We start from the raw sequence: 19,224 nt of genomic DNA on the forward strand, positions 1-19,224 counted from the left end.
ATATATATATATATATATATATATATATATATATATATATATATATATATATATATATATATATATACAATTTCTCCTAATTGGTGCCTTTGGAGCCAGTGGCATTAGCCTAATTGGTGCCTTCGGAGCACGATAACAATTGGAAGTGGTTCATGGGGGCGGTAGCGGGTAATAGTATTCTCCTTTGGGATCTATGACCTGGTCGAGCAAAAATCCCGCTATTTCCTCTTAAATTGCTTGTATGCGCTCCGTTGGTAGGAGCTGCTCCCGCACCCCTTTGAACTGTTAAGAAGGAGATCAATATGCATGTGTATTAGTTGTGTGACTAGATATCGATAATGGTGTAAAAATTGTGAATAGTGTTCTGACAAATGTACCCACTCCTGTCTTTGAGATTTGCTCCTTTCAGACGCCATCATGCGAATGTTCTCGCAAACGTAGTATGCACACAGATTATTCTCCGGCGCCTGCTTCAGGGCCTTTACGAGAATGGAATTTGATCAGGTAATAATTAATCAAGCATGATAATTAAAGAGATGACAGCTAGCTAGTACTACTTAATTACTTACCTGGGGTCGATACCATTTCAGATTTTGTTCCCATGGGTCTGGAGTGACCCTGATGAACTTTGCCCAAGCCCTGCCCGCCGACAAAGAAAATGAATAAATGGGTTATTAAATAGTTGTTATCAGGAAATAACGAACTAATTAAATAGACCGAGATATAGTTAATAATGATTGAAATTACCTGTTGACTATCCCCTTCACGATGGTGTAGTCACTTGCTTTCTTAAGTAGTGAGTCTAGTACTTCAACTGTTCCTTCATCAACTTTAATGATTAACAAGATCCAGTGAAATCTGCATGCACACACGTTTGCATGTCTTAATTAAGCAGGCATATGTAAGCAAAAACATGTAGCTAGCTAGTAGGCAAAAACAGAATTTGTAGTACAAGACAGTGTGACTCACTCGAAGTTGTAAGGAAGTAGTATATCTTCATTGTATTTGAGGCGCTTGAAGAACTCTAGCATGCTTTCATCTACACTTTTTTCGTAATATGGATCTAATTTCCATGTGTATTCATTAATGGTATTTGGGTCAACGAACCCAATGCCATAGCGTCCATCTTTTTTCATTTCATAAATCTTCATCCTGCATAATACCACATAAAAGAATATAGTGAGGATAATTACAGGTAATGATTGATCAAGATGATCACTACAGCTAGCTTGAGACTTAAATTACAGAAAGAAATCACTTACAGACAATAGCAACTGACGATAGATTTGTCGAGTGCGTCTTGATTGTATAACTGAAACAGTTCTGAATACTCAACGACCAGAGCTTTCTCATGGTAGTAATGCTCCTCCTTGACATTCACCATGAGGGACTCTCGATTGGAAATCTTGGTAATGTCCATGTACCATTGATGCAATTCATACATTCTCGTTGGGAGGTTCTTGACCTCGTCTGGCTCGACCAAAGGTTGGCCCTGAACATATTTCCGTTTTATTTCCTCCTCTCTAGTCGAAGACATGGGCTCGATATCGACGAGTTGTCCAACAGTGATCCCGATCGTTTCAGCCTGCGCAATATGCTCCTCGGTTATTACCACATCGCCCACCCTGGGAACGTTAACGGTTTGCCCACAATAATATTGGGCACGCCTACTCTCATGTGTTGTTGGCACAACAAGCGGGAGGATTGATTGCGCCGCCTGTTCTCCCAGCTGGGGAACGGTTTTACCGCTCCTTTTGCTAGCTGATTTGCTCGAGCTCGAGCTCGCCTCTTTCTGTAGACGTGCTCGATTTAACTTCTTGATGTGGCGCTCATAGTCTGTGTCAACAGGCTTGGGAGCTGGTGCTCTAGCCATACGATTGAAGTGGTCAATCTTCTCCACAGGCACTTTCTCCCTTGGCGGCGATGGCGGTTTCGGTGCAAAATGGGCTTCCACCTCGGCCTTTGATATGGCTACGTTTTCCTCCTCGGACTTGTCGTAAGGCCTCTGCGGAAGAGGCGCGAGGCTTGGACCATATTGAAATCGCTTGCCTCCGCCTGTACCTCCAGTACTACCTCGACTTGTACCGCTACACACCATAGCTGAGGCGGCTCTCTTCCGTGATTGCTGAGGCGGCGAAGACGGCTGATGTGGCTGAGTTGGAGGAGGAGGAGTGGCCTAAAGCTATGCCGGACTTGGAGGAGGAGTGGCCTGACGCTTTGCCGGACTTGGAGGAGGAGGAGGAGTGGCCTGAAGCTATGCCGGACTTGGAGGAGGAGTGGCCTGACGCGTTGGTGGACTTGGAGGAGCGGGAGTCTGCTGACTCGGTGGCGGACTTCGACGAGGAGTCGGATGACGTGGTGTCGGTGGCCTTCGAAAGATGATGCAATCCTTTCTCCATAGGATGATACGATGGTTGGCCTCTCCCAGTGTGTGCTCATCGTCACCTTCAGGAATGTCAAGCTCTAGCCCCGAATATTGGTCCACCACCTCATCAACCAAGACACGAGCATAGCCCGCTGGAATCGGGTTGCAATGGAAGGTTGCCTCGGGGGGATTTGTAAAAGCAAGGGCGTCCACCACCTTCATGGATATGTTCTTCATTTTGAAGTGTAGCTCGCAGTTAGTGTTCTCCATGATGTCATCCACTGGGTAGCTATCCAGCAATGCGTCGCCCGGGGCGGAACCCACGCTGCTTCTCGGCATGGATGGGACGGTGCTATCCAATGGTGGATCATCTACTAGCTGCTAGACCCCCTTTGCTGGCTAAGTGAGTTGATCTACTCCTGCTGCCATTGGAATTTGACTGCCAAGTCCGCGTGCCATAATTCTAGGCCATGAAGGCGTTCATAGTCTAGCTTCCTCTGCTCCTCCTCCATCTTCCTCTTCTTCTCCTCCGCAATCTTCTTTATCGCACGGGTTCTGTAGTCGGTGTTCCAAATCGAAAACCCCTGATACCACGGAATAGCGCCCATGCCTCGTGTTCTTCCCGGGTGTTCAGGATTTCCCAGGGCACACATAAGCTCGTCGTTCTCTCTGTTGGGCTCGAACACCCCCGATCGAGCCTCTTCTATTACAACAAGTAGCTTATCTTCGGCTCCGTCCAGACATGCCTTCTTCGAAACTTTGCCTGTCTTCGGGTCCAACTCCCCCATGCGCATAGAACCAAGTCCTGCACCTGGGGGGCCAGCTCAATATTTCTGGAGTGACACCTGCATCCAACATCTCTTTCTCAGACTTATCCCACTTAGGCATTCCCACCACATAGCCGCCTGGCCCCAGCTTGTGGAACTTATCCTTTTTTGCGGCATTGGCCTTGTTTATTCTCGACCGTTTCTTAGATAATTCCGAATCCTTGAATTTGATGAAATCGTCCCAATGAGCACTTTGCTTCTCTAGTGTTCCCTCGAATACTGGAGTCTTCCTTCCTTCCTTGACGTACTTGGCCCATTCACGATTCTTGTGGTTTTTGAATGCAACCGCCATCTTCCTAAGAGCAGCGTCCTTGACTTTCTCCACATCTGCATCTGTGAAATGATCTGGTAGGGTGAAATGTTCCATGAGCGTTTCCCAAAGCAGAAGTTTTTGTCCGTCGTCAACAAAAGTAACTCCTGGACGTGGCTTTGCTGGCTGTCTCCATTCTTGAAGGGAGATCGGGAGTAGGTCCTTCACAAGAACTCCGCACTGACCAACGAACTTGTCCGTAATCTTCTTAGGCGCTAATGGTTCGCCATTAGGTCTGGTGGCCTCGATATTGTACTTTACACCCTCCTTCAACTTTTTGTTCGGGCCTTGTTTCCTGTTGCCTGAAGATTTGCTCGATCCGGATGGCTGAAATAAGAAAGATCGATTCGTTAATATATCTTCAAGTCATTTAAAACATGTGATGATCACCAGATGCCTGCTTATATAAATATATATACCTCGCTGGTCTTTGTTGTTTCAAGATCAACATTTTCTTCGTCATGTTCATATTTCATGACTTCATCAATTCAGTCATCGCGATCGAATATCATATCACCCTCCTCGGTGTTGTTTAGATATTCGGAGCCGTCATAATCTTCTTCATTCTGATCATCATCTGGCCCGCGAGGATTGCGTATGATAATGAACAGGGCCTCTTCTCCCTCTCTGCCGGTATTGTCCGCCATAGGTTTTATTTAACTAATCCAAAAGAAATATATTCAAATTACAATGCATGGATGCAATCAATTAATAAGGAAAAACTGAATCAATCATAGTACATAATAAGCATCATCGAATATAATCTCGAATACGTCGTCTCGAATAATAGATATAATCTCGAATACATCGTCTCGAATAATAGATATAATCTCGAATACATCGTCTCGAATAATAGATATAATATCGAATACATCACTAGCTAGCTAGCTAGCAAGCTAATAAAGATCGAATAATACAGAGTAATCTAGGCCACTCGCGGTTCCTGAGGTGCGGGCGGTGGACACCCAAAGAGAAGGAACCATCACTGGATCATAGATAGGGTGATCTCCCAAAAGAACCTGCCAGGTATTGGAGAACCTGACGTCCATAGCAGCCATGTAGCGATGGACGTGCTCGTCCTCCTCCCTGACACGGCGACGTACCACCTCCGGCGGGGCCGGCTCCCTCCGCACCGAAAGTGGCCCACGCGAATGCCACCAAAGGAGATGAGGGTCGATGACGGGACCCGGGGCCGGGTTCCTCACCAAGCGTCGTGCCCTTGAAGGTAGCACCTCCCAGTGCCAACCCGGCGGAGCCCAGTCCCGGACATGGGTCCTCTGAAGCAGGACGTCGTCGTGAACGGGTCGACGGCGAGGATGCGGGCCGGGCATCGTCGACAACAAATACTATATGCCGCAAAAGTAAAGTAACATTTTTTAAATGATGTATTGTGATTTCATATATGCAAATTCTAAATTTTATAACTAAAAATATAAGAAACTAAAAAAACATCGATCATCGTCTAACAATTTGAAATTAATCTAATTCATCTAGCTAAACTAACATTTCCAAAATTTCTAACATTTCTATATAATCAACATTTCTATAACATTTGTATAAAAAACAGAAAAAACCTTTGACATTATATATATTATAACTAACATTTCTATATACTATTTGAGATTAATCTAATCTAATTAATTAATTCATCTAAAACTTTGTATGAAAAACAGAAAAACAGAAAAAACTAAAAACTAAAAACAGAAAAAATGTGTGTGTGTGTGTGCGCGCGCGCGTGTGTGCGCTACGGCCTGCATCGGCGCACAGTGGCTTTGATCGATTGGAAGGAGGAGAGGGGCCGGGGGAGGGGCTCATAGCGCGCGCGGGCGAGGTCGAGGCGACGGCGACGGCGAGGCGAGGTCGCGATCCAAGGCGACGTCGGCGAGGCGAGGGGACGGCGATGGGGGTGCCGCGGAGTCGACGGGGACGATGCGACGAGGACGCGGGTGTCGCAGAGTCGACGGGGACGGTGCGACAGGGGCGGCGATGGCGCGGGATGGGGCGGCGGCAGAGAAAAGTGAGATGAGAAACTGAAATTTTTCGAAGTGTTTGTTATATAGGGGACACCTTTAGTACCGGTTGGAGCCACCAACCGGTACTAAAGGTCTTTTTTGGCCAGGCCAAGCGGCGGGAACCGCACCCCCTTTAGTACCGGGTCGTGGCACCAACCGGTACTAAAGGCGACCCGGTACTAAAGGGTGTGCGCTGCCAGGCGAGGGGCGCAGAAGTTTAGTCCCACCTCGCTAGCCGAGGGGCACTCGCACCGCTTATAAGCCCCGCCGTCGCTGCTGTCTCGAGCTCCTCTCTTAAGCAGGCCTTCTGGGCCTACCTCTGCTGCGATGCCCTGTTGGGCCTACTGGGCTAGCGGGCCTGCATCCTGGCCCAACTAAAATTTGGGTTTCTAGTCGTATGCAGGCCGCTGTGGCCTAGTAGGTGGGCTTTTTTTCTTATTTTTTTGCTTTATTTATTTTTGTTTTATTTATTTTTGAGTTATTTTTTGCTGTATTTAGAGTTTCTTTGTGAATATTTTTGCTTTAGGTACAAAAAATTACAAACTTTCTGTTAGTAGCGGTAGTTTACAAATTTGAATAGTTTAAATTTTGAATTATTTGAAATTTGTGTGAATCACTAGTTTGTGAATAACTTAACTATGAAAATATATTTTTCAGTGATTCTTTTTTCTTATGTTTAATATTAGTGTGTTTTATCATTATATTCAATTTGGTAATGCTTAGGTTATTTAGAAAATGAAATGCCTTTGTAACGGATGAGTTTTTGTCCGAAACCCTGATACTTCGAAAGAGATTGTCCATTTTGTACACGAAGTGCATCCAGTTTTTGCGGTAACACTCTCTACTTTTTTGCACATGCTATGTGGGTGAAATTATGATACCATGCCAACTTTCATTCTTTTCTGAGTTCATTTGAAATGCTTTTCAATTTCAGGGTCATTTAGCTGAAAAAATCAGTAAAGGCATGAAATAATTTGTTTGCACATAAAATTTTTTCGCGTTTCAAATGCCAAAACACATAACTACCCTAACTATTACAGAGATTCCCTCCTGGGTGTGAAACACAGAAGAAAGTGATGATAGTGAAGCCGATCACATCCCAGATCTTTGGGTGTGAAACTTTTTCTTCGCGTGTGTCTCTTTGCGCCGTAATCATGGAAAATCTTCATCATTTAACGGGATGCTCAGGTCAATATTCACTGTGAATGGAGCAATTTCATCGAACTTTTCATAATCTTCTGACATGTCTGTCTTGTCATCCACTCCCACGATGTTTCTCTTCCCAGAAAGAACTATGTGCCGCTTTGGCTCATCGTACGATGCATTCGCTTCCTTATCTTTTCTTTTTCTCGGCTTGGTAGACATGTCCTTCATATAGAAAACCTGTGCCACACCATTGGCTAGGATGAATGGTTCGTCCGCATACGCAAGATTTTTGAGATCTACCGTTGTCATTCCGTACTGCGGGTCTTCCGTTACCCCGCCTCGTGTCATATTGACCCATTTGCACCGAAACAAATGGACCTTCAAACCACGTCGATAGTCAAGTTCCCATATGTCCTGTATATAACCATAATATGTTTCCTTTCCCGTCTTGGTTTCCGGATCAAAGCGAACACCACTGTTTTGGTTGGTGCCCTTCTTATCTTGGACGATCGTGTAAAATGTGTTACCATTTATCTCATACCCTTTGAAAGTCATTATATTCGAAGATGGTAACTGAGACAGCAAGTATATGCCATCTTCAATAGAGGCGTCATGCATGGTACGTGTCTGCAACTAGCTGGCGAAACTCCTGGTTTGTTCACATGTAATCCAGTCATCAGACCGCTCTGGGTGTTTGGAGCGTAGCAAATTCTTATGTTCATCCATATACGGAGCCACCAAGGCGGAATTCTGTAGAACTGTGTAGTGTGCTTCAGTGAGAGAATGTCCGTCCATACATATTATTTGTTCCCCTCCTAGCGTGCCTTTTCCATCCAGTCTGCCCTTATGCCGCGATTCAGGAACACCAATCGGCTTAAGGTCAGGAATAAAGTCAATACAAAACACAATGACCTCCTCATTTTCATGGCCCTTGGAGATGCTTCCTTCTGACGTAGCACGGTTATGAACATATTTCTTTAAGACTCCCATGAACCTCTCAAAGAGGAACATATTGTGTAGAAATACAGGACCCAAAACGTTAATCTCTTCACATAGGTGAACTAGGACGTGCATCATGATGTTGAAGAAGGATGGTGGGAACACCAACTCGAAAATGACAAGACATTGCACCAAATCATTCTCTAACCTTGGTATGAACTCTGGATCGATTACCTTCTGAGAGATTGCATTGAGGAATGCACATAGCTTCACAATGGCTAATCGAACGTTTTCCGGTAGAAGCCCCCTCAATGCAACCGGAAGCAGTTGCGTCATAATCACGTGGCAGTCATGAGACTTTAGGTTCTGGAACTTTTTCTCTGCCATGTTTATTATTCCCTTTATATTCGACGAGAAGGCAGACGGTACCTTAATACTGAGCATGCATTCAAAGAAGATTTCCTTCTCTTCTTTGGTAAGAGCGTAGCTTGCATGACCCTGATGTATGCCGTCTTTTCCGTGCATACGTTGCTGGTCCTCCCGTGCCTCAGGTGTATCTTTTGTCTTCCCATACACGCCCAAGAAGCCAAGCAGGGTCACACAAAGATTCTTCATCACGTGCATCACGTCGATTGCGGAGCGGACCTCTAGGTCTTTCCAATAGGGAGGTCTCAAAATATAGATTTTTTCTTCCACATGGGTGTGCGCCCGTCAGCGTCATTCAGAACAGGCTGTCCACCAGGACCCTTTCCAAAGACCACCTTCAAATCCTTGACCATATCATGTACATCAGCACCAGTACGGTGGCGAGGCTTCGTCCGGTGACCCGCCTCACCTTTAAAATGCTTGCCTTTCTTTCTTACGGGATGCCTGCTCGGAAGAAATCGACGATGTCCCAGGTACACATTCTTCTTACAATTAGCCAAATATATACTGTCGGTATCGTCCAAACAGTGCGTGCATGCGCGGTATCCCTTGTTTGTCTGTCCTAAAAGGTTACTGAGAGCAGACCAATCATTGATGGTCATGAACAGCAACGCCTTTAGGTCAAATTCTTTCCATATGTGCTCATCCCACGCACGTACACCTGTTCCATTCCACAGTTGGAAGAGTTCTTCAACTAATGGCCTTAGGTACACATCAATGTCGTTGCCGGGTTGCTTAGGGCCTTGGATGAGCACTGGCATCATAATGAACTTCCGCTTCATGCACAACCAAGGAGGAAGGTTATACAAACATAGAGTCACAGGCCAGGTGCTATGGTTGCTGCCCTGCTCCCCAAAAGGATTAATGCCATCTGCGCTTAGACCAAACCATACGTTCCTTGCGTCATCTGCAAATTCCTTCCCGTACTTTCTTTCGATTTTTCTCCACTGCGACCCGTCAGCGGGTACTCTCAACTTTTCGTCTTTCTTACGGTCTTCTCTGTGCCATTGCATCACCTTGGCATGCTCTTTGTTTTGGAACAAACGTTTCAACCGTGGTATTATAGGAGCATACCACATCACCTTGGCAGGAATCTTCTTCCTGGGGCGCTCGCCCTCGACATCACCAGGGTCATCGCGGCTGATCTTATAGCGCAATGCACCGCATGCTGGGCAAGCGTTCAAATCCTCGTACTCACCGCGGTAGAGGATGCAATCATTAGGGCATGCATGTATCTTCTGCACCTCTAACCCTAGAGGGCAGGCATCCTTCTTTGCTTCATACGTACTCTCGGGAAATTCGTTGTCCTTTGGAAGCATATTCTTTATCATTACCAGCAACTTTCCAAATCCCTTGTCAGATACACCATTCTCTACCTTCCATTGTAGCAATTCCAGTGTGGTGCCCAGCTTTTTCTTGTCACCTACGCAATTCGGGTACAACAATTTTTTGTGATCCTCTAACATGCGCTGCAACTTCTTCTTCTCCAAATCACTTGCACAGTTTCTCTTTGCATCGGCAATGGCCTGACCTAGATCATCAACGGGCTCATCCGATGCCTCTTCTTTAGCTTCTTCCCGCATTGCTGGCTCAGCTTCTTCCTGCATTACCGGCTCAGCTTCTTCCCTCATTGTTGTATCATCGTATTCAGGGAACCCATGGCCAAGATAGCTGTCGTCGTCCTCTTCTTCTTCATTGTCTTCCATCATAACCCCTCTTTCTCCATGCTTGGTCCAAACATTATAGTGGGGCATGAAACCGGACTCAAACAGGTGGACGTGAATGGTTCTTGACGTAGAGTAATTGTGACCATTCTTACAGCCAGCACATGGACAAGGCATAAAACCATCCGTCCGCTTGTTTGCCTCAGCCGCAAGCAGAAAAGTACGCACGCCATTAATGAACTTGGGAGAGCATCGGTCATCGTACATCCATTGCCGGCTCATCTTCAATACACAACACCGAAAACACCAAATTAATACAATACATAAAGTTCATACAACACTTAAATGCAACAAACAAATAACTCTCTAGCTAAAGAATTTAAATGCAACAACAAATGCGATCAAGATCGCAACTAAGGTAACAATTGATCCAACAGCATAATAATACCAAGCCTCACTATGAATGACATATTTTCTAATCTTTCTCATCTTTCTAATCTTCAAGCGCATTTCCTCCATCTTAATCTTGTGATCATCGACGACATCGGCAACATGCAACTCCAATTCCATCTTCTCCCCCTCAATTCTTTTCAATTTTTCCTTCAAATCCTCGTTTTCTCTTTCAACTAAATTTAACCTCTCGACAATAGGGTCGGTTGGAATTTCCGGTTCAACTACCTCCTACATACAAATATCTATGTCAACTTGATGGGCATAATTTGTCATAAATACGAAATGCAATGAATAGTTTTAAAAGAGAATATACCACATCCAAATGATAACCCGGACGAGGGCCGACGGGGACGGATATCAAAACCATGGCACTATGTATAACAAACAACGTATGGGTAAGATAATTATATGAGTAACTATATATCCAAATCACACAAACATCAATTTTTTATATAAAACTTCATGAACAAGAGGCTCACCACAAGGTGGTGCCCGGCGACGGGACGTTGCGAGCGATCGACGGTGGTTACGATGGAGATTTAGAAGGTACTAAGTAAACCACACCTACATGTGCAAACCAAGTGTTATTTTTGACCTCAAATTGCATATAAATCAAATACTAGCACATATATATAATTCCTCCCAAATTACTAAACTCAAAAATCAATCACTATATAAAGCATTGCACGAGCTAATCTAGCAATGAGAGATGAAAGGACAAAGTTGCTAACCTTTGTGATCATTTGAATGGATGGGGGCCTTCAAATCTTGACAAATTTTGGGCAAAATATGTGATGAGCTTGAGAGGAAGAGGGAAAAGAACAGAGAGGAGAGGGGAAAGGGGAAGAACAGAGCGAGCTCGGGTGGACGAAGGGTGTATGTAGGACGACCTTTAGTACCGGTTCATGATACGACCCGGTATTAAAGATGCTGGAGGGGCCCCGAACTGACAACATCCTGCCACCACTCACTTTAGTACCGTTTTGTGGCACGAACCGGTGCTAAAGGTTCGCCACGAACCGGTACTAATGAGAGCGGCCGGCTGGCCGTTGGAACCGACACTAATGCACACTTTAGTGCCGGCTCAAATTCAAACCGGCACTAATGTGCTTCACGTTTGACCCTTTTTTCTACTAGTGAGAATTATCAAAGCATAAATTAAGAACTCGAACGAGTTTTGCTCATGCATCCTCTAGTGGGATCAAGCATTCCTCTTGTGTAGAGGACTCCTAAGGCTCTGTGGAGCTCAAGAACTTCATCTCTTAGGATTTGGGAATGGATTATCCTTCATTGTCACCTTTCTCCCATGCGAGTTGTTGGATCGATTGGACCGGTCGAATAAACTTTATTCGTGAGATGTATGGTTGGCTTGAGGCTCTTATGCCTCTTGAGTGAATGCTACTTGTGTCCAAGGTTGTCAGAATCACGATTCCTTTATGCGATCCTATGACTTTATGATCCAAACTAACCCATCCAGTTTTATGATTTTAGTTCATAGAATCTACATTTCTACGATTCTAATAGTTAATATTCTATGATTTGTGATTCTAACATCGGAGCTTCTAGGTGTGTTCTTCATGATTCCTCCTCCAGTTTGCAAATATCCAGCAAACCAGCTAAAAGATTTTTACCAGCCCTCTAGTCTAGGAAATTTTTGTTGGACTACCCCAGATAACCAATGAAAATTGGCCAAAATCTTGTTTTGATCTCCCCCGACCCATCTCCCCTCAAAGAATGGCGCTCAAGCTTAGCCACTATGTGCCGATATGATCACGTTCACGGCGGCGATGGTTCACGGAGGAGCATGGGAGATGGGTGGCGTATGGCGAGGTCCATGCGGGTGCGACCGTGTGGCGGCAATGCTCTCGGGTGCGCGGCTGCATTGGTTCAGGTGGTGTGACCACGTCGGTGGCAAAGGCACGGTGGGGGCGGGGCCATGGCAGGCATTCGTCACCTCCCTCTCAGTAATATTCCCTACCGGCTCTTTTTCCTCTGAAAAAAGGCGAATATATAGATGAAAGTCGGTTGCTACTTCTGGTCCATTTTTTAAAATTATTTGAGGGATTCTTCTGGTCCATGTTGCAGTATTTCTCATCATGTCGACACCTTTCTCAAAAATAAAACGAGAATTGCACGCAAGCAGCACGTGAGCACAGCTTAATTTAGCATCTCCAAGCCAAGCTGCTGCTAATCGCGGCCATGGACGACGGGAACCTCGACTGCTCCTCCATGGGCAGCTACTTCGACGACATCCTCATGGACACGGAGCAGGTCGCCTGCACCCACACCCACACCTGCAACCCGCCCGCCCACCACCTCCCCCACACCCACACCTGCCTCCACGTCCACTCCAAGTTCGCCGCCTCCGCCTCCTCTGACGCCGGCGCCGAGACCCCGGCCGAGTTCGAGGACGCCCACGCCACCTCCCGGAGCAAGAAGCGCCGCCCCTTGGGCAACCGGGCAGCCGTGCGCAAGTACCGCGAGAAGAAGAAGGAGCACACGGCGGTGCTGCAGGAGGAGGCAGCCCGTCTGAGGGCTATGAACGAGCAGCTCACCAAGAAGGTCCAGGACCACGCCGCGCTCGAGGCCGAGGCGGCCAGGCTCCGCTGCCTGCTCGTCGACGTCCGGGGCAGGATCGAAGGGGAGATCGGCGCCTTCCCTTACCAGCGCCGGCCGGCCAAGGGCGCCGGTCAGGGCGGTGCCCAGGTTATGAGCTCATGTGATTTCATAGCAACCTGTGAACAACCTCATACGTGTTTTCTTTGATATCAGATCAGATCTATGCAATGGAGAATATTATTCCTGAGGTAGCGGCCTAGTGGGCTAGTGCTGAAGAGCGGTTGACATGGAAGGAGGGAGGACGGTGGCGACAGTCGTCGGTAGGTTGAAGAAAGCGCAAGTTGATCAAAACTTTGGATTTGACGTCCCACATGGTTTAGTGCTCGGTAGATGTATTGTGAGTGTGTACTCCCTCTGGTTCTTTTTACTCCTCATATAAAAGAAATTCTGAAATCAAACTTTGTTAAGTTTGGCCAACTTTGTAGAAAAAAAATCTTGTGAAGTACAATTTTTTCAACATAGGGTGAATTTTATTGGCTCAAAAAGGAGCATCAAGAGAATACATACCCTAAGAGCTCACACCCGGCCTCTGCATAGATAGAATGCACACATCTAACACCAACACACGCACACAAAAAACACGACAACAATAGCAAAGTCATATTAGACCAAGGCTATGCGTAAGCGAGGAAAAGTAAAAAAGTCCAAAGAGATCAGATCCATAATAGGCAAACTAAAACAATGATCATATCCACACTATCCATCTCATCACACCACACAGACAACAATTTTTTTTAACAACAACACCTTCAAGAAGGAAGCGGCATTCAAGCATCATTGTCACCGGATCCAACCACCAAAGGCTAGGATCTAGGTTTTCACCCTGAAGAATCAATTTGAGCATATCTGAGCAATGCCTTCAACAATGTAACTATATAAAAACATCGCCATTGCCAGGTATAACCAGCTTGGGTCAGACCAAGACTTTCACCCCAGAGCTCGCGACCTGATGCTTGAGTAGCACCATCGAAGTCATCAAGTTGCAGTACCATCAAGGAGATTACAATTACGACTATAAGCCAGAAGATAATCTCAAATCTTGGAGAAGCTGACACCAAGGAGAGCCAGAAGATGATCTCAAATCCGACAGAAAAGGGGAGGGGACTCGATCCTCATGAGTTCCTCGACCGAGGCGCATCTATCTGGCTCTCCTTGGTGTCAGCTTCTCTAAGATTGTGATCTGTCAAATCTTGGAGAAGCTAACACCATCAAAGTCATCAAATTATGATTATAAGTCATCAAGAAGGTTACAATTCAGAGACGCCAACAACCACATTTGACAGATCACAGTCTTGGAGAAGCTGACACCAAGGAGAGCCAGTAGATAATCTCAAATCCGGTCGGACAGAGGAGAGTGACTCAATCCTCGTGAGTTCCCCGACCAAGGTACATCTATCTTAGCTTCATCGGGTGGAAAAGCCACTGGAGAACAAAATAACATAATGACATCATCGCCTCCATAGGACATCGTCAGTCACATTGACAAGGTAAAGATAAAATGAGGCATGTACTAAAGCTCCCTTTATCGAAAAAATGTACTAAAGCTCCACATGCCCACCTCCGATGCCAAACAACATCCTTGGAACGAGGAGGGGACGGGGAGGTCTTATTCGACGCCGCTAATGGCACCATTGCCTCACCACCACCATCTAGACACCTAGTCTTTACCCTAAGTCCCTAATTAAAGTTGGGCGATCAGAGACTACGCACACACCGCATACCGGGTTCACACCACCTCACCGATGCGAGAAGGCACCTGGAAGCGAGGGAACTGGCGGTGGAAAGCCCTAAGGAGGAACTCTAGTTGCACCTGTTTTTTTTCTCTCTGGAGGAGGCGCACCTGTTCGTGCATGGCGGCTATCCTTGCTTGGTCTTGCAGAACTCACAGGGGCACACACCTGCCCCGATGTGTCGGCCGCCCGATTGCCTCACGATCTGCAAAGTCGTTGGTTCTTGCACGAGTTCATGACAAGTTTTAGCTCTAGTTTCGTAAACTTACGATTTTCTTGGTCATTTGTTCTAAAACATAAGATTTTTTTGGTTGCAATTTCTGAAACTTATGATTTTGTTGGTCACTCGTACGAAGTCTCAGCGGTAGAAACCTAACGAAGTTTCAAAAACTCGGCAAAACATATCCAAAATGGATCTCATTTGAAGGCCCTCGTCACCAGTAACACGAATATGCAAACCAAACTTGATTTAAACTTTTGGTTCAAAAGATATGAAAGAATGAAACCGAAAGCTAAAAGAAAAAGGGGTTGCGTGCCCCGCTCCTGCGTGCTACAAATCCCTCCCCTTGGTCCCGTCGTTGCTGCCACTGAAACAATAACATTTTTCAAACAATTGCTCTGAGTGAAAAACTTTCTCTCCTTTTTTTGTTTGCAATCTCAAACGATTTCTCAACCTGACGTTGTGCTGTTTTTTTTGCCTTGTAAACGTTGAGGAATCAATCTCAGATGATTTTTTTTTGAAAATTACTAGTTTAACACCATGTTTGTGCAACTTTGCACTCTAGTATAACTTTGTACTATACTAGCGACAAGTAATATGAATAGGAGGGAGTAGTATATTGTTGTAATTTACATCTTAATTTGTGATACATTATGCATCTTCATTTTAAGTTTTTGGTGTACAGGCCACAACCCAACAATTTTATTTTTCTTTCAAGCAGTTGCAAATTTTGTCTCTTTTTCTTTCTCTTCCATGACCCACGAGGCTAAAAATTATGCTTGGCCAATAAGAAAATAGAAGAGTACACGTATCACACTAGTCCACTGTGTCGTCAGGTGCTAACCAAATTGGCGTCAGGAATATATGTCGTCACTATGTGGCCATTGCCAGCCACAGCCATAGCTCAGTCGCAGATCAGAGCAGGCGATGTTGTCATCTTGGCAACACCATGTGTTGTTATACCAGCGAAGCGTATTACATGTCGCTTTATCATCCCTCCAGGATGGACGATAGCAAAACTAATCCATGGTGACAGGCATCTGCGACCTCCCGGCGGACTGCCTGGCGCTGGTCGCGTCCCTGACCTCCCCCGGGGACGCGTGCAGGCTGGCGGCCACCGCCATCGCGCTCCGGGCGGCTGCCGACTCCGACCAGGTCTGGGGGAGCTTCCTCCCGGCGGACTGCACCGACATCCTCGCGCGGTGTAGTGCTGCCGGTGATGAGCGCCGTCGGGAAGGAGAAACGAATAAGGAGCTCTTCTCCCGACTCTGCGACTGCCCCGTCTTTCTCGACGGCGGCAAGCTGGTAATTTATTTTGTTGCACAACTTTTACCGTTCGAAAGTGTATGTGCGCATCAAAATATATCTCTTCTGACATTGGCATCGACCGGCCGGGCAAGAAGAGCTTCTCGCTGGAGAGGCATAGCGGCGCCAAGAAGTACATGATAGCTCTGTGGCACGGGTTTGGTGGCTACCAGTACTACGGATTGGAGGACTCGTCCAGTCACACTTTCACCTTCACTCCAGGTTTTGCTTTCGTGCTCCCATCTGGCATAATTTTACGGCTAAAATCCAGTCATTTCTATAAGCCTTGTAATCTTTTTCTTCGCCACCAAACGCGAAATTAGGTGATTGAGATCTACAAAAGTTTCTCCGAACTTAATGTTAGCAAACCGACATTATAACTTAGCTTCTTCGTCGACGAGTTTACTTTTACCTTCTCTTTTGTTTAGATTTGAGATATGATCTAGGGAATAATTTAGGCTGCGTTTAGCATTGTGGTGAGTTAAGATTTATGTGATTTTTGTTTGCCAAACATATATATTTGCTTATTGTAGTGCTTATTCGACTTCCTTTTGCCTACTTGTGTGGCTAATTCTACAAAACATATTATTTATAAGCGCAACACACCACAACACAGTTCAACTGACCCCCTTTGGGTTCTTGGCATCAGTGTGCAGCTGCGCTCTAGGGAGGTGAGCATTCCATCGTCCGACGTTGCGGCGCCCTTCTAGCGAGGGCGACGAGCAGGGGCCACCTTTCGGTGATGGAACTGGATGGCGCTGGTGCGCCAGACGTGCAAGCGATGGCGATGACATAGCTTCCAAAGACGGCTGGCATCCCTTGCGAGGTGGCCTCCTTCGCGGTGTTGGTCCTTCAATGATGTTTGAGGGCTGCAGTGTCTAGTTGTCTTTGCTTTTTGGACATTGTTGCTGCTCCTGAGCTCCATTATATAATGCTAGAGTTTTCTCTTTGTTTTTCTTGTGTCTTTCAGTGTTGTGTTGAATTGTATCGTTGCTTGTAAGGGCTTCATTTTTTAAAGCCGGGCGCCATCCTCTTTTCTAGACATTGAGCCTTACTATTTCGTCCTGTAGATTCCGCGAGGTGGCGGCTCACTCATAGATGTTGTGGGTGACGTGGACGTCATCATGAACACCAAGAACCTCTCAGCTTCGATAGAGGCTATGTAGCCTATCTTGTATATAGGGTGCATTGGTGGTATACATTTGTACAGGCACATCTCAGAACCAAAACCAAAAAGCTGTAGGGGTCCTGCTTCGCTGCCATTTGCAACATGATTGCAACCATCTCATGCCTCATAAGCACTTGTGATCTCTGTTATGTGACTGGGTTGGGAACTCGATGGATGATAATGATCATCTATGTTCGTGGACACATTGGAGAAGAATCAAAGTTTGAAGCAGCAGCTGAAACCTGATGGGGCGAGCGTGAGGAGCGATGGATGATGGATAGAGCAAGATATTAACATAGAGCTGGACGAGAATTGTCTGGAGAGGAAGGAGAAAAAATGTTGTGTTTAGAGGGTTCAGAAGGCCATGTAGGTATGCCAGATTAACATAGAAGAGATCGAGATTTTCTTTTCAAAAAAGGGAATATATTAATATCGCGAAGATACCGATTACACCCAGCAAAGGATCGAGATAAGGCCGAGAGGAATGGAAAGTTGAAACCATGTCTAAATGTATTATTTAGATACAAATTCACCGTATGGTTAGGTCTGTTTACGGGGATATTGCAATTTGCAACTATGGTGTTGTGTTAATTTTGTGATACATTCCTAATTAATTAATTTATCTAGAAATGAAACACGAGGTCTGCTTCTATGCTTTCGGGAAGTTTTTTCCAGGAAGATTAAAGCGTATCAATGGCTCTGATTACTAGAGGTTTTAAACAACCAGCTTAGTGCTAGCAAAGGGTAGTTTCGTCCTTTTGTCCCTATCAATCAATATTTAGTTCCAAAAAGTGTCCCCTTCAGTTTTTTAGAACGAAGGCTCAAGGAGAGCCCGGCTTTGAATTAACAAAGCCATCAACCGGCCAGGATTACAACCACTGCAATACAAACTCGAACAAACAAAAAAACAAAACACGGCAAGATACAAGGGTGCTGGAAGGCAACTCTCAAAACCTCACACACTACAGCTAGGAGATAGCACATGATAAGCATGAGCTGAAGCACGCAGAGGCCCTCGTCCACCCAAGGCTCACCAGGGAAGGAGAAATGGGGCTCCGGGAAGCGCCCGCTGTCGAGGATAGGCTATGACGGCACCAAACACCAAAGCCCTGGAACAACATCACCATCCATTCCCTGTCGAAAGAGGCCCCTGCCTCCTCGCCTGGCTCGAAAGGTGCCGAACCGTCGACATATGGGTTGCTCACCCAAGAACATGGATGGAAGGATGCAACTAGAAGGAGTAGGAACAGAGCACACCCTACATGACTAAGAAACTTCACCAGAAACACCGCATCATCGCTGCCCACTGACGATCCTTTGGAGAGGAGAAAGATGTCGGTCAGACAACAACATGGTGTCCAGGGAGGACGGAGCAACTAGGAGGCAGGGCCAAGGCCGAGGAATGACGCTCCGGCACTCACAACTTGCACTACTGTAACCGCCGGAGGAGGGGAACCCGATCCCCTCCTGGCCAGAGGCCGCCGGACCAAGCTGTCACCAGTTGCACAGAGAGCACCAGAAGAAACCCGAACACTGCCGGACCTGCCAAGCTGCCGCCGCCGCCACTTGGGGCACACAGTCGCCGCCGCCCGACAACCACCACACCGTAGTGCCCACAATCCAAAAAGCATCCAAGGCGACGACTTCAAGAAGCAAACGGAGCCAAGAGCACCGTCGCCGCCCAACAAAGTTTGAGCTTTCACCCGGGAGGCTAGGTAAAGGGAAGGGTGGAGCAAAAGACCTGAATGGCGCCTCCAAGAAGGGGAGCGGCGTCCATGGACGTCGCCGCCATAGATTTCTCCCGGTCAAGGCTCCACACCACCAACACCACATCCAGCTCCAGGCACCGGAGAACCAAGTCGACCCGGACCAGATCTGAAGGGGTGGAGCACGCAGGGCAGTAGAAGGGGGAAGGGGCGGCCAGATCCGGAGCCGAAGAGGCCAGAAGCCCCACCGCCGGTGCCGCGGATCTCGTCCGCCGAGGAGCTTGCTGCCCGCGCAGCCAAGCCCACCGGACCACACCCGCGCCACCACCAGCCG

At 46.5% G+C, this 19,224-nt stretch overlaps 2 protein-coding genes across 2 annotated transcripts; both read left to right on the plus strand.

Moving 5' to 3' along the window:
- The first annotated feature begins 12,218 nt into the window (after window positions 1-12,218).
- LOC119331762 (basic leucine zipper 23-like) lies at window positions 12,219-13,217 on the plus strand. Its single transcript, XM_037604928.1, has one exon. The coding sequence runs from the start codon at window positions 12,342-12,344 to the stop codon at window positions 12,906-12,908; it is 567 nt and encodes a 188-aa protein (XP_037460825.1). The 5' UTR covers window positions 12,219-12,341; the 3' UTR covers window positions 12,909-13,217.
- A 2,456-nt stretch (window positions 13,218-15,673) lies between these two features.
- On the plus strand, window positions 15,674-17,078 carry LOC119330763 (F-box protein PP2-B11-like). Its single transcript, XM_037603888.1, has 3 exons — window positions 15,674-16,016; window positions 16,115-16,238; window positions 16,666-17,078. Exons 1-3 carry the CDS (start codon window positions 15,738-15,740, stop codon window positions 16,689-16,691), a joined length of 429 nt encoding a protein of 142 aa, XP_037459785.1. The 5' UTR covers window positions 15,674-15,737; the 3' UTR covers window positions 16,692-17,078.
- Window positions 17,079-19,224: the final 2,146 nt, after the last annotated feature.

This window comes from Triticum dicoccoides, chromosome 7A (genome assembly GCF_002162155.2).
Source record: "Triticum dicoccoides isolate Atlit2015 ecotype Zavitan chromosome 7A, WEW_v2.0, whole genome shotgun sequence".
Lineage (NCBI taxonomy): Eukaryota > Viridiplantae > Streptophyta > Magnoliopsida > Poales > Poaceae > Triticum > Triticum dicoccoides.